The sequence below is a fragment of the Sphaerodactylus townsendi genome, linkage group LG04 (assembly GCF_021028975.2).
Source record: "Sphaerodactylus townsendi isolate TG3544 linkage group LG04, MPM_Stown_v2.3, whole genome shotgun sequence".
In the NCBI taxonomy this organism is placed as follows: Eukaryota; Metazoa; Chordata; class Lepidosauria; order Squamata; family Sphaerodactylidae; genus Sphaerodactylus; species Sphaerodactylus townsendi.
In genome coordinates, this window is record NC_059428.1 from 132821332 (window position 1) to 132846364 (window position 25033).

General features: G+C 50.6%; 1 protein-coding gene across 10 annotated transcripts in view; it reads right to left on the minus strand.

Moving 5' to 3' along the window:
* The window catches only part of PCDH17 (protocadherin 17), a 204395-nt gene extending 198748 nt beyond the window's left edge, over window positions 1–5647 (minus strand). For 9 of the 10 annotated variants that reach the window (XR_007244204.1, XM_048492746.1, XM_048492748.1 and 6 more), the window contains exon 1: window positions 2256–5647. Coding sequence is in view for 9 of the 10 variants with exons in the window: in XM_048492746.1 (XP_048348703.1) it covers window positions 2256–4859 (2604 nt within the window). In the remaining variant the exon portion in view is untranslated. The remainder of the gene's footprint in view (window positions 1–2255) is intronic. The other variant, XM_048492749.1, reaches the window with a different exon arrangement.
* Window positions 5648–25033: the final 19386 nt, after the last annotated feature.

The window sequence follows — 25033 nt, forward strand, 5'->3', positions numbered from 1 at the left end:
GATTACGGAGATCGGTAGGTAGACAGAGAATCGCAACAACAGAACTGAAACCCATTTCAAATCTCTTTTTGGTGAATCGAGGGCAATCCCCATGAACATAAAATCGTTCTGTATCACTTGGGTAACCCCCTGGATCATTCCCTTGTAGCTCAGTACAGAATAGGGGGAGCAATGGGGGGGGGGGTTGAAATCTGACATTTGCCCATGAATTGAACAGCCATTTATTCACAGCCTCTCCTGAAACACCTTGCAGTAAATGATCCTCCAACACGTATTACTGATACAGAAAAACAAGCAAGGGCAGGCCGATTCCTGCTCTTCATCACCACCCAGAAAACTTAATTCATGGAAGGAGGTGGTGGGTTTCTGGATTGTGCCACTTCATATCCTGGGGGAGGGGGTCGGAGTTTTGAATCCTCTCTCTCAAAAGCCCTCTCTCTGCATAGGGAACTCACATTAGAAACATTCTGTCCAAGGCACACGTTTACTACGCATAAGGAAGATTAATTTGGATAGGGCTATCACACCCCACACTTGTGCTCTAAAGTGGTGCCATCCAGAATTCCCCCCTCCTTCTGCATAGTACAAATGGACTTTGAAATGTATCTCAATGAAGCAGGGCTGGTGTCAATTGAACTAATCTGACTTAAAGCCAGGTGTCCTGTTTTCTTTAGGAGAACCAAACTGGAGAGTCACAGCCCTCTTTCTCTGAAGCAATCCTATAAAAAGTGCTGGATTGTAACGGGGCCTAAGTGATGACATTTTCAGGCCAAGGGGTTGCTTTAAAGCAAAGCAAATGGTGAACTTGCTTGGCGTGAACCCAAGTTAATGTACAATGCTCTACCTTGAACGGGACAGAATGTCTCTAAAAAACACAGGGCACAGTTCAGCCCTTGAATTTCAGCTCCTTCAAATCCCACTGATTTCGACTGGAGAGTTCACCTTGCACTGAAATTCCGACACCATGATTATCCTTGGGGCTCCCAAGAGCTAAATCCCGGCAGGACTGTGTCTATTTTACAGCTTCTGTTTGCAAATAAAGGGGACACACTTTAAGGCACAACGTGACCCACTTTTAAAAAATTAAGTAGTTTAAGGCAGGTTCACACCTTTCTGTATCACTGCATTTCTCTGCATTTGATTCCTGGCTGTCTCAACATGTGAACTGGGTGATGTGAAAACAGTCACAAATGCATGTCGCTCCTGGATCTGCAGTCGATCCAATCATGACTGTGCGTGTGTGAACAAGTCCTAAGTATTTCCTTACCCATCAAAAGAGAAATACGATTTTGTCAACTGGGAGGGGGGGCAGCCTGAATGCTCCCTTAATTTGTTATAATCCCCTAAATTGCAGCTATGGCCAATCCAGTCCCTGTGAGATACCCTTCAAATCCTACTGATTTGAACAGGGGGGGGGGGGGGGGAAGCTTGCGTTCAAACCATTCCTGCAGATAATACAGGGGGTTCATGAACTAAACTACAACTGCGTTCTGCTCGGCTAGCCAATCTAACTCCACCATTTCTCTAAAGACAAATTAGCAAGCAAGGAAAGTGGGGACCCAAGGGAGACCCTCTCTGGGTCCAAAATCAACATTTATCCTGGCACATGTATTTTAACAGGTCATTCTAAAGATGAGAAACAGCTGTTTAGCAATAGAGAGCTCTGTGTTTTTTTGGGGGGGTGCACAAATGGGAAGCTACACACTCTGCCCTCTGCAGATTTCTTCAGCTTAAATCCCAAATGTATGTGTGTGTGTGAAAGTGAACGCCTAGCATCTCCAATTCACAACAAGTGGCGTGGGATCTTTCATCTCTCCGAGGAACATTCTAGGAGGGAAAGAACTCTTCCCTGACGGATGCAGGAAGCTCCCTTATGCAAAAGCAGACCCGGGCTCCATCTAGGCTAGTGCTGCCTACTCTAGTCGTCCACAGCTTTTCTGAGGTTTTCCACATCACCTGCTTCTTGAGGCTTTTACCTGGAGATGCCAGGGACTGAACCAGGGACCTTCTGAATGCCAAGCAGTGGCTCTACTACTGACCCACAGCCTAACACACACACACACCCCAGTTCCCATCTCAGCTCCAAAGTGCTGCAAAGCTTTATTGCTACATGTTTGGTAAAGGTCCTTTTAGGAGCAGAACACCTCCTGGCGCCAACGGGCCATGAGAATAAGAAGGCCCCAAGGTGGGAGACGGCGGACGGACCCCTGAACCTCTGCGGACACACACAAAAAGCACTCCTAAAAGATTCCTACCTGAATTATGGACATCCTGTTGGAGGGAGCCTCTGTGACGTTAGTCCCTTGCCCCGTGAAGCTGGTGTGGCACCCCACGTGGCCCTGTGGCACAGTCAAGTTGTTGGAGGCGGGCTTCAGGTACATGACCTCCGACCGGGGCGAGCTCAGGGGCAGGCGGGTCTGGTAGTCAAAGTACATGGGCGAGGTCGCCAAGGAGGGGCTGCTGACCACATTCATGACATTGAGGGGCCCCCGGCTGTCCTCCCCTTCGCTGGGCACCAGCATGATGTCGTTCTTGCTGATCTTCTTCTTCTTGCCCTTGCCCCCTCCGCTGCCCCCGCCCCCGCCTCCGCCCCCTCCCCCTCCCCCCAGCTGGGGGTGGCTGTACTCAGCGATGCGGCAGTTGTAGGTGCGAATCTCCTTGTTCTCGCGTTTGCACTTGACGGCGATGGTGATCATGGCGGCCAAAAGGATGATGGACACGGTGCTGAGGGTGACGATCAAGGGAAGAGACATGTCCCAGTGGGGTCTCCTTTGCTGCTCCCCATTCACCTGAGGCTCCCCAGCTTCTGGAAGAGGCCCAGCCAAGGCCCGGACAATCAGCTTCGCCACGGCAGACAGGCTCGGCTTTCCGTGGTCACTGACCTTGACCACGAGCTCGGCCACGGGGCTCAGCTCTTCCCAATAAGGGTGCAGGGTGCGGATCTCCCCACTTTCAGGGTCCATCTCAAAGAGGTGCTCGTCGTTGCCTTCCACAATCTCATAGGTGAGGTGCCCGCTTTCCCCAAAGTCACTGTCCAAGGCACGGACGGTGCCCACGGGGTACCCCACGCCGGCATTGCGAGGCACCTGGAGCTCGGCCGTGTCGTTGATCAGGGTGGGCAAGACAATGACGGGGGCGTTGTCGTTGACATCCAGGACGGTGACCCGGACGGTGGCGTTGCTTTCCCGGTGCGGGGAACCCGAGTCTTTGGCCAGCACGTGGAACTCAAAGTGCTTTGTCTGCTCATAGTTGAAGCTGCGCAGAGCGTAGACGGCGCCATTGGAGGGGTTGACGGAGACATAGGTGAAGATGGAGACGTCCCCCACGTGGCCGGGGAGAAGGAAATAGGAGACCGTGCCATTCTGGCCCAGGTCCGGATCCTTGGCCAGCACTGAGCCCAGGTACTCACCGGGGATGTTGTTCTCGGGCACCTGCAGGACGTAGAGGTTCTTGTTGAAGCGGGGCGGGTTGTCGTTCTCATCCAGGATCCGCACCGTGAACGACTTGGTGGAGTTGAGTGGGGGGGTGCCGCCGTCCCTGGCCACGATGGTGACGTTGTACTCGTCCTGGACCTCCCTGTCCAGGGGGCGATCAGTCACCACCGTGTACAGATTGTCGTAGTTCTCCTCCAGGGCGAAGGGGGCGGCTCCGTCGCCGCCGCTGCCCTCTCCCTGCACGCGGCACTGCAGCTGCCCGTTCCGGCCGGAGTCGCGGTCGGTGACCCGCACCAGGGCCACCACGGTGCCCGGCGGGGCGGCCTCGCTGAGCGCCCCCTGGCGGACGGAGACGAACCCGATGGCGGGGGCGTTGTCGTTGCGGTCCACCAGGCGCACGGTGACCTTGCAGTGGGCCGGCACCGGGTTGGGCCCCAGGTCGCGGGCCTGCACGTCGATCTCCAGCAGGGCGCCCTCCTCGTAGTCCAGGTCGCCCTTGACGCGGATCAGGCCCGTCTGCGGGTCGAGGCTGAAGAGCTGCCGGACGCGCTCGGGAGCGTAGCCGCTGAAGGCGTACAGCACCTGGCCGTTGGTGCCCTCGTCGGCGTCGGTGGCGTTGAGGTCGATGACGGCCGTGCCCGGCGGCGCGTTCTCGGGCAGCTCCACCACGTAGGAGGGCGCCTCGAAGACCGGGCTGTTGTCGTTGGAGTCGACCAGGCGCACGTCGAGGCGCACCGTGCCCGAGCGCGCCGGCTCGCCGCCGTCCAGGGCGGTCAGCAGCAGGGCGTGGTGGCTCTGCTCCTCGCGGTCCAGCGGCTTGCGGACCACCAGCTCGGGGAACTTGGAGCCGTCGCCGCGGGCCTTCACGTCCAGGCCGAAGAGGCCGGCGTCGTCGCGGCTGAGTAGGTAGGTGCGCAGGCCGTTGGGCCCGGCGTCCGGGTCGTGCGCGCCGGCCAGCGGGAAGCGGGTGCCCGGCGCGGCGTTCTCGGCGATGTCCAGCTCGACCTGGTCGGCGGGGAAGGCGGGCGCGTTGTCGTTGAGGTCCTGCACCTCCACCTTGATCATACAGATCTCCTGGTCGTTGGCGAAGACCTCGAGCGAGAGCAGGCAGCGGGCGCTCCAGCGGCACAGCGCCTCGCGGTCCAGGCGCTGCTTGGTGTACAGCAGGCCGCTCTCGGCGTCCACGTCCAGCAGGTGCGGCGCGGAGTTCTCCAGCACGCGGAAGGTGGCCGCCGGGCGACCGCGCTGCAGGTCGGTCCCCCCCGACGACGACGCCCCCGCGCCCGGCTGCAAGCGCGCATCGCGCCCGATGTTGCCGATCACCGTGCCGGCGCCCTGCTCCTCGGGCACCGTGTAGTTCAGGTTCTTCAGCGCCGCGGCCCAGCCCGCCAGCAGCACCGGCAGCAGCCAAGCCCGCCGGGGCATCCCCGCCGACCGCGCCGGGCTCCCCGCGCCCCGCTCAAGCCGCCGCCGCCGCCGCCGCCGCACCTGTTGCGCCCCGACAGCCGCCCATGGAGCTCCCTCCGCTGCGCTCCCCCGGCGGGCGAAGCGAGGACGGCTTAAGCTCCGCCGAGGCGCTCCCCCTCCCGCGCCTTCCTCGCGGGGAGACCCCAGCAGCCGAGTCGGGAATTGGAGAAGGCAGGAAAAAGCCAAACGAGTCTGGCTGGCTGACTCCGAGGCGCGAGCCGGGAGCCGGGAGAGCCGGAGCTGCTTCAGCGCCGCCGCCGCTGCTGCAGGCAGAGATGGACTCGCTGCTTCTGCTGCTGCTGCTGCTGCTCGGCTGCGGCGGAGCGCCGCCTCCCTCCCTCCCTCGCCCGTCCGCCCGCCTTGGGGAGGGGAGAGCCGCTGCTGCCCGGGCGCCGGCTGGCTGGCTGGCTGGATCGCACGCGCGGGCGGGCGGGCGGAACTGGCGGACCCCCTCCCCAGCCGCCCGCCTCTCCGCCTCCTCGTCCTCTTCCTCTCGCTCCGCTGCAGGAGGCCGCCGCCGCCGGAGATCCCCCAAGCAGAGCGGCTCCGGATTTGTAGTTCCTCCGGGCTGGCGGATAGTGGGTTGCGGAGCCCCGCAGCTGTCTTGGGCGGACGCCCCCCGCGGCTGCAGATCAGGCGCAAAAGCGAGCTCTGCTGGCCTCCCTGCGCCGCCGCCGCCGCCGCCGCCTTTGCGACCAGCTCTCGCCGCCGCCGCCGCCGTCGCCCGGGCGCGTGTGTGGCGGAGGGGCCCGACTAGCGAGTGAGCGAGGTGCCTGCTGGCCGCGTCCTTCCCTCCTTTGCCTCTTGCTCCTCTTCCTCTCTCTCCGCCTGCCCCCCGCCTGGCTGGCTGGCTGGCTGGCTGCAGTCCGCTGCCTCCGCGCCCAGCGGCAGCCGGGGAGGGAATCAACAGGCGGCTCGGGGCGGGACGCGGGGGTTAAGAAGGGGGAGGGCCCAGTTGGGGACGTGGGGGGGGGGCGCAGGGAGAGAAAGAGACCCCTTCCCCTCCCCGCTGGCTCCCCTGCAGCCACTGGCGGGAGAACCACCACGCCGCCTCTTGCATTGGCCGCTCCACTTCCCCAAAGCACCCCCCCCCCCCCGTGCATTGGACAAGCGGCTGCAGGATTTGGGGAGGGGGGTTTTTTGCTGATTTCTTTTCCCCTTTAAAGGCACCCGCGAGCCCCTGCTCTGATGCCAGAGGATTTATTTGCTCTTCTCTCTCTCTCTACCCCTCCCCCCCCGGTTTTATTTATTTATTTAGTTATGCATGCGAGGGATCCATTCATCGAATGCCGGCTGGCACAGAAGGCGCCCGGGCGGCCTCTCCTGCCCCGTTGCCCGGCCCCCGCAGACAGAACTGCAGGTGTTTCCAGGCGGCTGCGTGAGTCAGATTCAACCCCCCCCCCCTTCACGCGCACACATACACACACACACCCGCGCGCACAGCCGCACGAAGCTGCAACACCCGCGCGCACGAGCGCCGCACGTTGCTCCCCGCGCGGGCGGTGGGTTGCAGCCGCCACCCAGAGGGAGGCTGGACGCGGGAGCCGATGCCGGCCGGGCGGCCGCGGGGAAGGGAAGGAGAGGGGGGCCATGATGCCAGATCGCTTGTTTAGACCATTGAAGACACCCCCCAAAGCAAGCATTTCTGTGCCTGGAATTGCACGTGTGAACTGTAATGCAGGGAAGGACCTGGCCCCAGACAGACGCATCCAGTGGAGTAAGTTCCGGCTGGCTCCTGATGTTGTGTGTCGACCGAGCCGAAAGAAAAAAAAAGAACTTGTCGCTTCATTTTGAGCGCGCAGCGAGGCGCCGGCAAAGAGAGGCTTTTAAATATATATAAGTATATATATTAGAAAGAGATTATTTTCAACTGTGAGCAGAATCCAGATCTTCGTCGTCGTTCCGTCCCCCCCACCCCACCCCACCCCCCGGGTCCGGATCAGGTTGTGGGCGAGAGGCAAGAAATCCACCGCGGGCAACAGTTGGCGAAGGGCGGGGGGGGGGGGGCACGGCCCCGCCCTGCCTTCGCCGGCCGCCCTCTCACTCCGCCGCCCCAGGCAGAGTGACTCGAGGGATTCTCTTGCCGCTGCTTAAACCTCCAGACGGATCTTTGGCCAGCCAATCACAGCCCAGGCAGAGGCACCAGCCTCCCCTGCCGCCTTCCAATGAAGAGCCGGCGCTGGGGGGCGGGCTTAGAATCCCCGCCGCTCCCGGGTGCTTCAGCCTCAAGTGACTGGCTGTGATGGGAGGAATCCCAGGGGCGAAGGGAGGCGAGGCCCAGGTTCCGGACAAAAGTGCGCGGGTCAGGATGCGCGCAGGCAGGGGTGCCGGGCGTTTGGAGGAGGTGTTCATTGGTGGGTCGGGGTCTTTCGAGCACCACGCTGGGAGAGCATCCCGGACAGATCGATGCGTGACTGCACAAAATGCAAGCATGCCGGTAGGAGGAAGGAGATCACTCCCCCTGTGCGCTTACTCAGGAGCAAACCCTCCTGAGCTGAGCTGGAATCTGCTTTCGAGCAGATCTCATGCAGGGAGCCAGGGTGTAGGGCTGCTGCTAGCCAATGGCAACCGGAGTCCTTCAAAACCTGCAGTCTGGTAGTATTGCTGAAAGATACTTGCCTCGTTCCTCTTTACCCAACAGCCTCCCAGAATCCAACCATCCTTTCCTTTCTGTGATAAGCCTCCGTCCCTGTGCGCCCTAAGATTTTGAGGATCCTGATTCCCCCTTTATTTCTAGAGCCTTTACAGGCAGCCAGTGTATCCGGGGTGTCATCTTGGAGGATGAAATGATGACTGAAAAGGCACTGTTTGATTCTTGGATGCATTCTCTGCTGCGAGGTACGTTTCATGGTGCCCAAGGAGATTTCTGAGACCGCTGAGGCTGGATTAATGTACAAAGAGCAAAGGCAATTCATTTATTTAGGCTGTAAAGGAACAAGCTGGTGACACCGGTCTCAGGGTCGACGATGGAGAAACTTGGCCGAGGGACACAGAATCTACTGATTAGGACTTCAGTGTGGCTTTTCTGCAGTGTTTTCAGGCACGGGCTTGAGTGGCCACTAGGTTGGATCCTCTCTCACACATAGGATTCCCCCACCCCAGACCAGCCTACCCTTTTCCAAGAGTCACATGGGACAAGGTCTGTGAATCCCCAGAGACAGAAGTCTAACAACTGAGCCCTCTGTTCTCTCCCAGAGAGGGAGCTCAACCCAAGGGCCCCATGACCAGGCAGAGCTGATGGTCACTCTGCTCTTTGTCCTGAGCCAGAGCTGAGCTTCCCCTGTGACAGAACTCAATCATTCCTTTTCCTGTTTTTCCTTCAGTCTCTCATTTCCCCTTCTCAAAGATGCTGAAGCATCATTCCTCTGAGCTCCGTTACAGGGGCAGGACCACATCCTGTCCGTCAAACTTTCCCTCCTTTTTCACAATTTGAAATCTGTTTCTAATCAGTTCTGGTTTCCATTGAAGATAAATGGGGGGGGGGGGGGGGGAAGCAGGAAGGGTGGTTTTGCCGAGTTTCAGAACTTGACTTTGCAGGTGCTCAGAGGCAGACAATGCCTTCCTCCCATGATAGTGCCACCCTGTGGTGTCTTAACATAAACTGGTGAAAAGGGCTGGAGTTACACAAGAGAAACCAAAGAGAAATTAAAGGGGAATTTTTAATGGGAACAGAGCAAATAAGTGGAATTAATGGCCATATCTCTTTTTAAAAATTCACCAAATCATAGTGTCGGAAAGACAACCTTTGCACCTGGAGGAAATATGACTCTGAATATTATTGCTAGGAAGCAACATTTATTTCAGCCTACCTGAGACCCGAAATGGCTTATATAATTCGCATCTCTTCCATTTCATCCTCACAGCAGCCCTGTGAGGTAGGTCAAGTGAGAGTGCGACAGGCCCAGGTCACCCTGCAAACTTTGACGGTGTGGGGATTCGAATCTGACTCTCCTTATATCTACTGAACTACCAAAGCCACCCTGTTCACATCTGGAGTGAAAAGCAGGCCGCCTAAGTAAGCTGAGCCAGTATTTGTGGCTCAGATGTCCTTAGGTAGCCAATGTGGTCATGTCGGTGCTGGGTATAGTTCTACAGGTGTTCCAACACATATGCAGTGGGGAAGAAGGTGCAAAGGACATGTCTAGTGGTTATGAATTGAAATGGAAGCATGAAAATGGCCAGAAAGGCTGGGGGTAGGTGGAGGACCAGAAACCATGGATGGATGGATGGATGGATGGATGGCGATGATGATGATGGACGACGACGGGATGGATGATGAGGATGGATGGTGGAGGATGGCGGTAAGGGTGGTGAAAAGTGGATGGATGATGATGATGATGCTTGCAAGTGTGGGTGGGGTGCAAGTGATTTTGATGGATGGATGGATGGATGGATGGATGGATGGATGGATGGATGGATGGATGGATGGATGGATGTGAGAGAGCGGCAACAGGAGCGCACAGTGCTCCCTCTCGCCACTTCGGACTCAACACTGATAATCCATCTTTCTTCCCCAAGATAACTCAAAAGTGGTTTGTGTCCTTCTCCATTTTATCCTCACAAATCCACTCCAGAAAGAAGAGTTTGACAGCATGTGTCAATGGTCCGGTTTCGCAGTTAGTTTCTTTACGTGGTGGGAGTAATGGGGACCCAGAGTCTCCTTGGACCCCTAACCCTACGGTTTACATCCATCATTATTATTGGACTATTAACTGCCTGCAACTCATGTTCACCTGTACCAGGCTGAGTATAACATGGGAATTGGTCAGTGCAGGTTTCTTTTTCAAAATCAGGTTTGGTACAACGTCGTCACCTGCGGGATCACCGTCACTTCTGAAGAGGGCTCGTGATTCACCTCTCAGGTTTCAAAGTTGGACTTTGTTACAAACATAAACAACCTAAATTAAGTATTATTATTGCTGCCGTTGCTGCAGATTTTACAGCTGCCAGATCTTTTTAGCTATTGCTGGCCTTCTGTACACCTCGAGTTTCCTACCACGCATCGCGTGACCTTCTCGTGTTCTTTTTTTCACTAACCCTGCTGTCACCGCACCTTGCTATGGCTCGGGATGGATAGCTCACTTCTCTTGTCCCTCTATCAATGTGGATAAGTCTGGTGTGTATTGTTGTGTTTCAACACTTTGTCCGCTTTGGATCTCGGTAAAGTCCCACAGGATCTTGACCCTCGGTCGCATATATATTACTCTTTCTCCTGGACAATGTTCCTGCACCAGTTCTTAGCTGTTCTTATGTTGTAATTCTTGCATAAATTCCAGAAAGTGGGATCATCTTGGCCACTGAGTTGTGTCTCTGGTTTGTTCCTCAGTCTGGGCACCTTTTGGAGGACATGATCTACAGTTTCACTCAGCTCTTTGCACAACTTGCATTTCCTTTTGCATCATCTGCGGATTCTTGATTTCAGCCCGACCGGAAGGAAGGTTATTATTGTCATTGCCGCTGTTGTTGTTGTTGCTGTTGTTGTTGTTGTTGTTGTTGCTGTTGTTGTTGTTGCTGCCGCGTTGTTACAAGGTAGACGGCCGCTTATCTTTAGCTGGTTGTTGGCCTTTCAGCTGTACTGAGCCACCTATCGGTAGTGACCTTCTTTGTTCTTTTTTCTACTAACCCCGCCCACCCGGGACCTTGCTATGGCTCGGGATGGATACCACTTCTCTTGTCCCTCGACCAAGGTGGATAAGTTCTGGTGTATTGTGTTTCAACACTTTGTCCTGCTTTGGATCTCAAAGTCCCACAGGATCTTGACCTTCTCATTTTCCACATATATTGGACAATAACCTGCCCAGCTCTGAAGTTGTTCTTATGTTGTAATTTTGCATAAATCTCCAGTGGGATCTAATCTGGCCAATGGAGTTGTGTCTCTGTTTGTTCCTCAGTCTGGGCAATCTTTTGGAGGACATGATTCCATAGCTCACTCAGCTTTTCTTGTAATAAATCTGCATTTGTACTCAGCATTTTGAGGATTCTTTTGACGTACTCCTTGGATCTATTATTACTTATTATTATTATTATATTATTATTATTATTATTATTATTATTATTATTATTACATATATTATTATACACATAACAACACTAAAAGCACAAGTGTCTGGAATTCATCTCTGGAATATCGAGTCCCTTCCCAAGGACCTAGGATATTAGAGTGTATTTGTGTAGAATATGTGCAGTTCCTAGAAGTGCTGCTTTCTTGCAGCATGTGGACTGGATGTTCTGTCCAACTTTAGGCTTCTCCAGGTGTTTTTTTTCAAGATTTCTTAGGATTCCTCCTAGAGCAACTAAACCCTCACCAGTGGGATTTCACTGTTGTTCTTTTTTTTTGCAACAATCGTTCTCAACTTCAACCTTGTAGGTCCTTATTTTGTCATCTTTTTCCAGCCCTTTGTCCCTTACTCCCCGTTGGTCAACTGGCACAGCAACAATCTCTGATCCAAACATGTTTTTTCTCTATCACTGTTATGTCTGGGGTAAGTTGTGTGCCAGGTGTCTTCTTTCTCTGTCTGTGCATTCTAAAGTCCCAGAGTATTTTTGCTTCTTTTTCCATTTTCTGTGGTCTTCTTCTGGTTTGGTGCTTCTTACTCAGGTCTTGCCACAGGCTTATAAGCAGGGCCTGGGACCTCTTTTGCAAAGGTTCCAGTACACCATTGCTGCTAGCCTCATTGTGTTGTTCGAGATAGTCCAAGGTTGGGCTTATTCTTCTTACAACAGCAGATGATGTGCTCCACGGTTTTCTATAATCACCCTCTTTTGCAGAGGACGGCACTTTGGGTCATTGTAGGATCCTTTTCAATTGTGTAATGCTTTATTGCATTTGTCCGTAATGCTTGCTCCTGGGCAGCAAAAAATCAGGCCTTCTAAGTTTCCTCTCTTCTTTTAGAGTTCCCTTCACAGAGCCACTCCCATGTTTTTCTTGCTTGTCAACCTTCCCCTTCCCAATGTTCTTAAAAGTACTGCCCATGGAGGTAGCTTGTTTAGCCACTTGCTCCTTTCTTGGGTGTTTCTAAACTGTTGGACTCCTCTATAATTCTTTTTTGATTCTTTCGGCTTTGCAGCATCTCAGCCTTGTGGACTTCTTTTCAATGCTTTGGCTCTTGACTTTCTTGGATGTATTCTTTCCAGACCTCTTTTCTCTTCCTCTACACTGATGTTGGGTTTGATGTGGAGCAGTCCCCTTCCTCCTTCTGACCTTGCTAGGTAGAGTCTGTCTACATCACTTCTTGGATGCAGTGCTCGATTGATGCTCATAATTTTCCTTGTTTTTCTGTCCAGGAATTCGGCTTGTGTCCAGTTAATAATAATAATAATAATAATAATAATTATTATTATTATTATTATTATTATTATTATTATTATTATTATTGTTGTTGTTGTTGTTGTTGTTATACAAATGGAAAATGCCAAGACTCCCACCCTGCATCTTCTACATGCAAAGCAAACGCTTCCCAAATTTGGGAATGATGGGCTGTCTCTCAACAGGCAAGGATTGTTCGGGATCTACCCGAGCTGCTTTGGATCTCTCATGCAGCAACCAGGCTTTTCAGCAGCATCCTTTCGCTGCCAAGACCTCCCTCCCTCCCTCCCTCCTCTGAACCCCACATGCTGGCTTTCCTGACAAAGGAGAGCAGCTCGCTGCGTGGGGGAAGGTGGCTTAAAGCAATTCAGGATCACAGCCGCTGTGAAGTTCAGGATCACACCCAATCCCCGGTTTGGACTTCAATTTGTCAGCGCATTATCCCATGATGTCCCAGTTGGATTCCCATCTGGAGAAGTCCCTTTTGCAGAGTCCAGCTACCCACCCCTTGGTGGCATTTCTAGGAAGGATGGCATTCAGCCGATCCTGGTCCCTTGTTTCCAACTTGTAAGAAAGGGGTGGGGAGGGGGAGCAAAAGCCCCCCCCCCCTCACCTCGCCTCCAGATTTTCCTGCAGGATGCCTTTCTGGCTGGCCTGAGAAGCCTTGATCTCCATTCATGAAGGCAAGAGCTGGCCTTTATAAATTGTGAATGACTCTGGTGCAGGGCGGCCGGGCATGAATAATTCAGGATTGGGAAGGAAAGAAGGGGCGAGGGCTAAAGCCCCCAGGAAAAGGCTGCCTGGCCTGGGAGACCTGGAGCAGGATGGCAGCCAATCATTGCCTTATTAAAGGAAGGGAGAGTGACAGGGTTGCCAACCTACAGCGGACACCTGGAAATCTCCCACTAGGGCAATTGATCTCCCAGCAACCCAAATCAGTTCCCCTGGAGAAAAGAGCTGGCTTGCAGGGTGGACTTATCCCCTTCTGAGGTCCTTCTCCAAACCCTGCTCCACCCCCAAATTCTCCAGGTCTTTTCCAAGCTGGAGCGCCTGGCAAACCAAAGGTGGCCAGGTGGGCACTCCAGGCAATGCCTACTCAACTGCATTGCAATGAACCATACAAAAGGTTAACAGTACTGGCAAACACTGTACCCGGGGGGTGGGGACAGTGCCCACCCAGCACATGGAGGTGGAGGGAGGAAGAGAGTGGCCAAGATGTGCCCAGGTGGAGTTTGGAGATCTCCAAGAATTAGAACTGATCTCCAGGTATTTCCCAAATTAGAGTTTGCAACCCTAGGTTGAAGGGACTTCTGGCTGCCAAGTCTGGAGTGAGGAAATTCCTGGAGGTTTGGGAGTGGCATGCAATGCCAGACAGTGTGCTCACCCTGGAAAGCTGTCATTTCCTCCAGAGAACCTGAACTTTGTAGTCTGGGAATCCGTGGTCATTTGAGGAGATCTCCAGCCTTCACTTGGAGGGCATCAGCTTCAGCTGGGATCCACCTTCTACCTGCGAGAGCCAATCTATCAATTCATTATTATGATACAAGACCAGCTAACACCGGGCCCCACGGGGAGATCGGCGGCCCTACGCAGGCGGAGGCCTCTTCTCTCTCATCTACACCAGCCTTGCAAGCTTTACAAAACCCATCACACACAGACCCCGTCAAACATGGAGCAGCCCGCTTACAAAGCCAAGCAGCATGTGGAGATCCTGCTAGGTCGCCAGCCTCCAGGAGGGGCCTGCAGTTTCAACTCACTTTTGCGCAACAGCAACCCATTCCTCTGGACAAAATGGCTGGTTTGGAGGGTAGCTTCTGTGGCATTCTGCTCCAGCGAGTGCCACGGTTTTAGCCTAAAGGAAGTTGGCAACACTAATATGGACTCTCTTTACACTCCTGCCCAGCTTGCCCTCAGACATCCCTTGTTTTGGGGAGAGGAAGGCAACATCACAATTAGGTTACGGCTCCCTCTTGTGCTCAGAGATGGGTGGGAAGTGGTTAAGAGCAGTAGACCCTAATCTGCAGAACTGGGGTTGATTCCTGACTCCTCCGCATGAAGCCTGCTGGGTGACCCTGGACCAGTCACAGTTCTCTCAGAACTCTCTCAGCCCCACCTGCCTTCCTATGTGCCTGTTGTGGGAAGAGGGAGGGAAGGTGATTGTAAGCCACTTTGGGACTTCTTAAAGGTAGAGAGTAATGGGATATGAAAACCAGGAGCAGCAGTGGCGTAGGAGGTTAAGAGCTCGTGTATCTAATCTGGAGGAACCGGGTTTGATTCCCAGCTCTGCCGCCTGAGCTGTGGAGGCTTATCTGGGGAATTCTGATTAGCCTGTACACTCCCACACATGCCAGCTGGGTGACATTGGGCTAGTCACAGCTTCTTGGAGCTCTCTCAGCCCCACCCACCTCACAGGGTGTTTGTTGTGAGGGGGGAAGGGCAAAGAGATTGTAAGCCCCTTTGAGTCTCCTGCAGGAGAGAAAGGGGGGATATAAATCTAAACTCTTCTTCTTCTTCTTCTTCTTCTTCTTCTTCTTCTTCTTCTTCTTCTTCTTCTTCTTCTTCTTCTTCTTCTTCTTCTTCTTCTTCTTCTTCTTCTTGTCTCTGTGGGAGGCATATTGGCTAGTGAGGAATCAGGAAAGCCAGTGTTGCCCTGTGTCTAGGAAACTGGTAGAAAATGGGGGGAAAGACTAGATGGGAAGACAGTGGGGACATTTATTTTATGACACACCACAATAGTCTACAAAAAGGCTTTGTTCAAGCTTATTTTAAGCTTCTCCACTCATGATGGGCTGCTGTCAGGGTGGCGTAGTGGTTAGAATGTCAGACTCTGGGGCTTCCAGGTTCAAAACCCCATTATGCCACGAAAGCTCGCTGTGTGACTTTGGGCCGGTCAAGCGTTCTCGAACCTAACCTACCTCACAGAATTGCTGTGAAGATAAAATAGAGGAACAGAGAACAATGTAAGCCACTTTTTGGATCCCTACTGGAGGGAGGGAGGGGACAAGTAGAAGTGAAGTCAACAAATTTAGTTTCCCAGCACTGGTATTCGGAGATGTACTGCCTTTGCATGTGGAGGTTCCTTTTTTGACACTGTAGCTCATGGGTCGGCAACCTTTAACACCCGAAGAGCCATTTGGACCCGTTTTCCACGGAAAAGAAGACACTTGGAGCCGCAAATACTTTTTGACATCTAAAATGAAGATAACACTGTATATATTCTCATGCAGGGAGCAGTTCCCTTCTTTGGGGCCCATTTTTACCCATCAAAGCAAAAAAAAAGTGGGGGTGTAAAAAGCCTGTTGTTTTGTACATGATTCAAACGACCGCAATAGAAACCCCATTTCACACATTTCTCTTTTCTTGTGCTGAAAGACTCTGATTATGCCCCCCCAAAAAGAACCCCCTCAAATTCCACTTGGATCAGTGGCGTAACTAGGCAAACTGGAGCCCTGGGCAAAACCTGAGTTTGATGCCCCCAGGCGCGTACCCGGTACAACGCCCCCCCGCCCTCTTGTAGCTACGCCCAGGGGCGTACCTAGGCAAACTGGAGTTTGGCGCGCCTGCATAGGCAGCCACCCTCCCCTACTGTGATCAAGCAATGATTTTTTTTACACCAGGTCGCTTCAAAGTCACTATCACATTATAGAACATGCCCCAACTCACAAATCTGAACACAGCTATTGGCCATGCCACACAATACAAATAATTTTTTTGAAAACATTTTCAAAATGCTTTCAAAATGTTTTATTACTGCTATGAAAACATTTTATGGTGTTGTATCCAGTCCCCCCAATTGGGGGAAACAGCATCACTTTCAATGTTATTTAAACTGGGAACCCCAGATTCTCCCTGTAAGATGGATTTAAAAAGAGAATCTGGGCTCCCCAGTTTAAACAAGTGATGCTGGAATCCACCCCCAAACAGCATTATTTTCAATGGTATTTAAACTAGGGAGCCCAGATTCTCGATTTAAATCCACCTTAAAGGGAGAAATCTGGGGTTCCCTGTTTAAACAACATTGAAAGTGATGCTATTTTGGGGTGGATTCTCCCCCACCTTGAAACAGCATCACTTTCAATGTTTAAACTGGGGACCTCAGATTCTCCCTTTAAATCCATGCCAAAGGGGTGGGGATTTAAAAGTAAAATCTGGGGAAATTTGGGGGGTGCCTGCTGTTGGGGTGCAATTGTTAAGCTAGCAGCACCAAACTTTCACGGTATCTTTAGGAGACTCTCCTAATGATACCAACCAGATTTGGTGAAGTTTGGTTCAGGGGGTCCAAAGTTATCGACCCTCAAAGGTGTAGTCCCCATATCCTATTAGCTCCCATTGGAAACAATGGGGGATGGGGCACCCCCTTTGGGATTCCATAACTTTGGACTCCCTAAACCAAACATGGGTGATAGCATCAGGAGAGTCTCCCCTCAAACATCCCTGGAAATTTACACTTTGGTTCACTTGCCCCAGCCTAAAAACTGTGCCCTCCTGCAGGCCAAAAAAAGCGGAGAAAACACATGAAAATACAAAAAAAATCCCACAACGAATCCTTGACAGTGGTACTTTGCCCCCCCCACAAAGGGGTGCCCTGGGCAACTGCCCACTTTGCCCAAAGGGAGGCACGCCTCTGACTTGGATGGTGGATCAAAATTGGTGCCTTTAATGGGGTTGTCAACTTCCGGGGGGGGGGCTGAACTTCTCCCCCCCCCCCGAGAAAATGTCTGCCATGGAGGGTGGACTCGACAGCCACATTCCTCACTGAGCATGGCCCCCGCCCTGGTCCCCAAAGCCACAGCTTCTGAGAATCTACCCACAAATGTCCTAGGATTTGCCTGCCGGGAGTTGGCAACCATGGCTGAGGATGATCCCGGCCTTCCAAGATCCACGTGCAAGGCTTTCCCCATGTGCTCCTGCCCTCCTTGGCAATGCAGAAGCAAACAATTCCCTCCCCATCGAATATCCCCGACGAGTGCAACCTTGCAGGGCTGCAGGTAATAACTCCTTTAAAACCTGACATCGTATTTCTCACCTGGACTCAGCCAGGCTGCCACCCACCAGGAAAGTCCCTGGAGCTCAGTGGGGCTGCTGGGGGGTCTGCAACCCAAAGTGGCGCTGTTGGAGTCCCCCATGTGGTCCCTCCCCCCAAGAAGGACCCGGGGAGGGGGAAATGAGGCCACCCAAAGCAGAGGGCGGACTGAGGTTAGGATTGTGCTGAAAATCTGTGCTCCTGCAACTCCCTCCCATTACCCTCAGCCTCTTCTCCGCTCACCCGTTCAAGAGGATCCACCAGCGGTGCTCCACCCCCGCGCCTCGCCGTCATCACCAGCATCAGCCAACCAGGCAGCTGGGACAGGGAAGCCAGAAGTGGCTTGGGATAGCCATCTCAGGCTGTGCCTCTCTAGGAACAGGGAGTCTTTCCCATTAACCCTTAGGGCGACTTTCCAAAGGAGGCTGAGAGGACCCAAGCCATGTGGAGCTGCAGTGCAAGGACTAAAGAGCCACATGCTGCTCCGGAGCCACAGGTTGCAGACCCCTGCCGTAGCTGGTTCTCATTGAAGTAAAAGAAAAAATCGCATCAACAGCTTATGCTAGAAATGTAGGGAGAATTTGGTAGTATAAACTATGTTTAGTCAGATTGGATGAAAGTAACCCCAGCAAAACCAAGCCAATCTGAGAAAACAATTTCATCGGTCGGTTTATGGTTTATTAGACTTATGTACCACCCTCCCCCGAAGGACTCAGGGTGGTGAACAGCAGCTGCAAAATAACAACATCAATAACACAACATTAAATAACAACCATCAAAAAACAGTTATATCAATGATCATAGAATGGATAAACGTCGCATTATAACAAAACTACTAAGCCACAATGAATATAACATGTTAAACATAGGATTATAACAAGAGAAGCATCAACATTATAACATCATAACATTATCAAACAGAAGCAACAATAATCATAACAAAACATCATAGATTATATAAAGCAGCAATGTTCATAACAACAAATATCCCGAGCAGCACAATCAAGCATAATAAAGTAGATGACAACTTTCTTTTTCCAGTAACATACTACAAAACAACACATTAATGCAAGAACTAACCCCCAATTGACTACAGCTATGTTAGCACAAATGCCTAGCTTAATAACAAATATAAATACAATCACATACCACTGAGCTAAATCTACACCTGAGCTAAATTAAACTAACTCTACCTACCACTAGCTGACTGAGCAATGATACAAGAAACATTTCCGAAATAACGACATCATTGGGAGGGGGGAACCCTAAACAGCCTCACTAACTACATTTACCCCCCAACAAGGAAATAACACCTCAGGTCAACACAGTCCATATAAGTGTAAGAAACCCTCAAGCTTCAGGGGGTGGAGTGCCGGATCTTGAGTTGTCTTCAAAGAGGGGTGCCAGACCAGTGGGGGGGATCCAAAATTTTTAGTAACAGGTTCCCGTGGTGGTGGGATTCAAACTGTGGCGTAGCGCCAATGGGGCTGGGTGGGGCACGATCAGGGCGTGGCCAGGCATTCAGGGGCGGGGCTGTGGCAAGGACACAGCTGCTGCGCCGGTCCTTGGGCGGGAAACGAATGCATGCAGGCGCAGGCTGCCACGCACGCCGGTGCACCTCCTGCTAGACTGCTTCAAGTTCTGTGCGCTACTGCTGAGAGGAGGAGCGTAACTAAGGCAAAAATCATGTGGCAAAATTACCAATTAGTAACCCCCTCTCGGCACACACAAAAATTAGTAACCTACTCTCGGGAACCTGTGAGAACCTGCTGGATCCCACCTCTGTGCCAGACCCATTAAAAGTTGTTTCATCTGTTCACCGACATGCAATCTGGCTGAGGGCCACATCGCCACCATATTCTCCTGGGATACCTCTGATCTGAATTGCCAAATAAGAAACTCTCACGCCCACTGGGGGGGGGGCTGCCACTGGCCCTCGCTGCCCTTCGGGGGCCTCTGGCGCTAAACAAGAGCACCAGACTGGAAGAGGAACAAGGTGGGAATTCTCTGCCTATTACTGCTCACATCGCTGGCTGCTGTTTTAAGGATAATTGTCTTTTTCTCCCCAAAAAGAACGACTCCTGCTTCCCAGGGAAAAGACTGGGAAAGAGCTATGCAACCAACCTCTCTAGTATTAAAATTTGGATATTCACTGGATTCTGCTTAGCATGAACAAATATGGTAATCCCCCTCAGCTCCTCACTTGCCTTGAAAGCCCCTTGCTGCAATCTGACGGCACTTTCCACTTACCCAATGGTGTCAGTGGACACAGATGGGCTGTAATTGGGTCCTTTGTCTTGACTCCTGAGTTTTGTAGGGAAATAGATTCTACGTTGAGCATTTCCGGTCACTGTTATAACTGCTCTAACTTTTTTAAAAAAGAAAAAAGGATGACTTCATGCTCTGTTGGGATTATGAACCCTAGAAGGAAATGGTCACCATTTGTTTGTATTTTAGAATTTTTCAAGATCATATAAAATGGATATAATTTCCAATGGTGGAAAGAGATCCACTGGAAAGGAGCACAGTAATTCTGTTGTGAAGTACATCATTGGAAAGGAAAGGAGTATATAGTTTGTTTGGTATATTTTAAATAAAGGAGTGGAATAATTGTGATTTTTTAACATCCTACTTTCTCTCTGACATGAGTCTCAGAGTGGCTTATAATAAGCCCTATATGACTTAAGGCCAGTGTGGTGCCTTAAGAGAGGTAGAAGCTAATCTGGAGAACCAGGTTTGATTCGCCAGTCCTTCACATGAGTGGCAGACTCTTATCTAGTGAACCAAATTTGTTTCCCTGCTCCTACACATGAAGCCTGCTATGTGACTTTGGGCCAGTCACAGTTCTCTCTCAGAACTCTCTCAGCCCCACCTACCTCACAAGGTGTCTGTTATGAGGAGAGAAAGGGGAGGAATCTTTCAGCCACTTTGAGACTCCTTACAGTTGAGAAAAGCAGAGTATGAATCCAAAGTCTTTTTCCCCCTCCTCCTCCTCCTCCTCCTTCAACCAGTGCATTCACTCTGGCCAGCTTTTGAGGCTCTGTTTTTGAGACCACCACCATATGAGGCTAGATAGCAACCCAAGAAACAGACTTCTCAGTTGTGGCTCCAAAATTGTGGAATTCCCCTGTCTCCCTCTAGTGGGTGAAGTTTTCATTGTGTTTTGTTTGACATTCCCTAGTATTACTTCCCTCTATTTATTTATTTGTTTGTTTGTTTGTTTGTTTGTTTATTTATTATATTAAATGTTTATACCGCCCTTCCCCGAAGGAGATTTATGTAATCATATGTGTTTTGTTTAATTGTTTTAAATATTATCCATTTGCTAGTTACAGTAGTTCAATTCACTCATGGCCACAGGTGACAGTCCACTGTCTTGTCGCATCTCTGGTTGAATACCTGTAAGATTGGAGGAACAGAAACGAAGGCCAGATCAATTCTAGCTGGCAAAAAGGGGGTCCCCACCTTCCAATAATACGTATCAGATTGCACAGTTTCCACTTTTTGCTTTCCTTTTTGTGCTGGATTAAATCGTACCACTCATTTGTGAGTTCCTGAGAATTTCATGTTCATTGTTTATGCGCAGGTACAGAAACGCTTGCCTCACTTTCTGGTAGTATTTAGGTAAAGATGTATCATCATTCTCAATCATCTTATTCATCTTGAGTAAATAAATGCATTACTGGGTGTTTCCATAGAGTTTCCCCATGTCTGTTGTGGCTGCAGAGAATCTTCTGTGGCAACAACATTTCCACTTGGCAGTTTCCCCCATCCTGGGCTCCCAGTGGCAATCCCCCTCCTTTGGACTTCCAGGGCTTTTGCATTTTTAAAAAAATCAGCACTAGAATATTGTTAAAGCAATAAACTGTTCTGCAATGAGTGTAATCTACACTGTCATTAAAATCTACACTGTCATTAAAAAAACCTAAGTCTCTAGACCCTTCTATTGAGAACATATGCCCTTTCCCCCTTATTATCTTCCCAACAGAAGGTGCAAGATATTTTTCTTTTAAAAAATGAAATTCAGAATTCCTTTTATATCTAATTATATAATAGCATATAATATAATGATATTCTAGCAACATTTTTTTAAGTTGAAAGCCGCTCAGGAGCAGATGAAGGAACTACCTGCCACTGGGATATAGTGAGGGAAAATGGCCTTCCGCACAGCAGCTGTCTAAACTTTCCTGTTAACTTCCCCAAAACTTCAGAGCAAAGCAGGTATGAGCAAGTTCAGAGAAAAACCAGGAAAGCCCCAGGAGGTACATGAATATGCCACAATGCCATGGGGAAGCAAGGAAAAACCAACTTCCCAACAGCACTGAACTCAGGGAAATAACCCTCACGGAAATGGCATGCTGAGTTTGGTAAATATTATGTCCCTATAAAGTACAGTCTAAGTTGCCCATCAGTACCTGTGTAGATAAGCTAGAAGGCCAGAAGAGAACACATCAAATGCAAGTCTGCAGTGTGTGTGTGTTGGAAAATCCCAACAGCCTTCCATTTACACAGAGACACGTAGATTGGTTCAAAGAAGCAGATAAGCTTTTATTGAAACAATAGTGGGACAATGTGCTGTAGTCAGCCAGAAAACAATGTCCAAAGAACACATTTCAAAGACACCTTTTATACAGTCTTTCAAGCAGGCAATTTAACTTTGCAAATACCTGATTGGTTACATTTTGCCGCCACACAATTGTCTGAAGGTGATTGGTCTGATGTCAGAATTGACCACCTCCCAGGCCAGCTGCAGGGTAGGACCCTCTATCTCTTATTGAGCAAAGGATCTGTTTGCAGCTAGTTAAAGTATCAGTGGACCCAGGTATGACTCAGCAGAGCCTGCAGCAGGGCAGAACAGCAGAGTCATGGTAAACAAAATGTCACTTTTTTTGTTCAAAACACTTGTTTGTTCAAAACATGATTATATCAACAATATGTAAATGACAGCTCTCACTTCAGACTTGGGTTTGTTCCCTCTAGACACTGACACTGAGACAGAAGTGTATGGAGGGGAAATGGCATCTGGGGGCAACACCTCCTCCAGGCACCCCTGCCCCCCGTATTCGGACAGGGCTTGGGGGTGGGGCTCAAATTGAGCCCCCCCCGCCTCTCTGCAGGCCGGCTCCTGCCATCCCCATGCCATCCCTAAATGGAGCTTCCATGTCTAGAGGCAGTCTACCTGAACTCCAGTCCGGGGGCCAGGGCTTGGTGGTGGCAGGCGGCCCAGGTGGACGCCACAGCCGCCTGCCACCAAGCCCTGCCCCCTGCCTCTTTCCAGAATGAGTGGGGCTTGGTGACTTGCAGCTGAGGCACACGCCATTTTGTCATGTGGAGTGGTACCCGGCCCGCCACATGACAGAAAGGCATGCACCTGGGGATATGGGTGACCCCATGTCTCTATAGGTCGTGCGCCTCTGCTTAGACCTTGGCCATTTCGCCTTACAATCTAATATTTCCTACGTGTGCGTGTCTGTGTGCGTGCGTGCGTGTGTGGATACAACTGGTGGGAAAACATTGACAAGAGCCATTACCCGTGGCCAGAATCTAGAATAGTTTGACAGAACAGACAAAACCTTTGAAGAACAGTGTGAACTGGCTTCTCTAAAGGACAGCCATGCCCCAGAAATTGTTTGCAATGCTTATCAGTTGCAAATTATACCATAAGTTGCATCCTGTCTATCTGGCCTACTGAAAGGTGGACATTTCAAAGTCCAGTATTCTCGGAATTCAGCACAACTGCAAATTGATGGATGTTGAGAAGGGGAAACCACCCAAACTTTACCTGAAAAGACTTTGCCTGTCAGCTCACCTGGAAGGAAATCCTGAGTTGCCAACTCAGTATATAACCCTGAGAAACAGACTAATTCTCTGATCAGGATTGTTAAAAGAAAAGGCTGGAAGAACAATCACCAGAAACAGAATTACCTTTTTGGGACTAGGGGAAGACTGTGTTTTGATTATTGCATCCGGTTTTGAACATGCCATCTGTGAAAAGGGTGTCATCAAACTGGGGGAGATGCAGAAAGAGTTGACCAAAGTGATTCATGGGTTTACATACACCCCTACTTAAGAGAGGCAAAAGAATTTGGAGGTTTTCTATATAGGGGAAAAGGTGACTTGGGGGAACATTATTGAGGTTTATAATGTTGTTTTTGGAATGGAGAAAATGGCAGAGAGAAATCCTATTACATTATTCCATTATGTTTGTAGCAATAATTTTTGACAATCTTTGATTTAAAAAAACAATATGACAGTCAGTAAAACAAGTTGGATACAAAACTTCACAAGGTCACCTTTTATTCTATAAACAAATCATATCGAGGTTCAATCCTAGTCCAAACACCACTGCATTTATCAAATTTATCCCACATTTTACCATGAAACGTGCTGGCTAGTTTACTCAACTGTATTCATTCCTTTCGGTTCTCCAACCGCTAAGCATTCCTCTTTGGAGTTACATTCCTTTTCCAGTGTCCAGCAAAGATTTATCTTGCCAGGGCTTTAGGAAGAAAGTCTGCATAATTAAACAGGAAACATTTCAAGGAGAAAGCTAACTCTTTACCCATTCCTTGAGAAATGGCTATAGGGATCTCCTCCCACTATTTTTCAAAGCCGAGGATCTTCAGATTTATAACAGACAAAAGGAAGTTGTATGAGGAGCCCAATCCAGGGGCAGACTCACCATAGGAGTCAGCGCAGCCCTGTGCCAACGTGGATGCCCATCCCACTGGTGCAAAGGGCAAATGTGCCAGGGGAGGGGGCAGATACGTGGGCAGGTGGGTGTCACATGATGGTGAAAGTTGCTGCCATATTCCATCTCTGATGGTGTAAAAAGATGCCTGGACATCATGATGACCATTCCAGGGGCATTCCAGAGGGAGGAATTGACTTTAGTTAGTTTCCACTGCCCTCCCATCCCCCAAGGGATGACAGAGCCAGCCTCAGATGTATGACACTTTTTTGTGGCATACGTCCATTATCCCCTATTTTCGTTTCATTTTGGGCTAACTGTACTACAGAGAAGCGCTTTGGAGGCAGCTGGGTAGCACTGCAGCAGTGCCGTACCTGCCTGCCTGGGTGTCTGGATTGGGCAGTTAATGTCTAAATGGAGCTTCCATGTCTAGAGGCAGTCTACCTTTGAACACCAGTTTCAGAGGCAACAGCTAGGAAGAGATCTTTGGCTTCCATTCCCTGCTTCTAGACTAGAGGGACCTTTGGCCTGATCTAGCACCCCCCTCCACATTCCTGCCTTTTGGGGGGAGGGGCAGATAAGGGCAGTCCCACAGGAAGAATATGTGTGTGAATGGTGTGTGGGAGCCTCACTCGGTCAAAATATTGCCATTTCACCTTCACGGTTCAGAACGGGAAAAATGTGCTTTTCTTGTTGACAAAGCTGAAAACCAGGCACCAGTTTCTTGAAACAACCTGTTGCGCTGTGCTCCTGTTTCTGCAGGCTTCCCCCTCCCCTTCAATATTTGTATATTCTTGTGAGAGAGTTTCCAGCATAAACAAACCGACAAAAAAAAAAAGTAAAGAGCATAGTGCAGATAAGCTTTCAAATTGTTATGTGGCATTTTACCCACATATCTGTCAAGCGAAAGGTTAGAATTTTCACTCTTCTGGGGAAAACATACCAATTAGCAACTGGGCAGTTCAGTGTGGCGAGCTTCAAGCTCGGGTAAGAGCTTGACACATTTGCAGATATCGTCCGTGCCGTCGACGATCACACATTTTGACGATTAATCTTCGGACGGACTCAGACTGGGCAGCGCTGGAAGATGTTGGTAGGCCCTAAATAGGAAA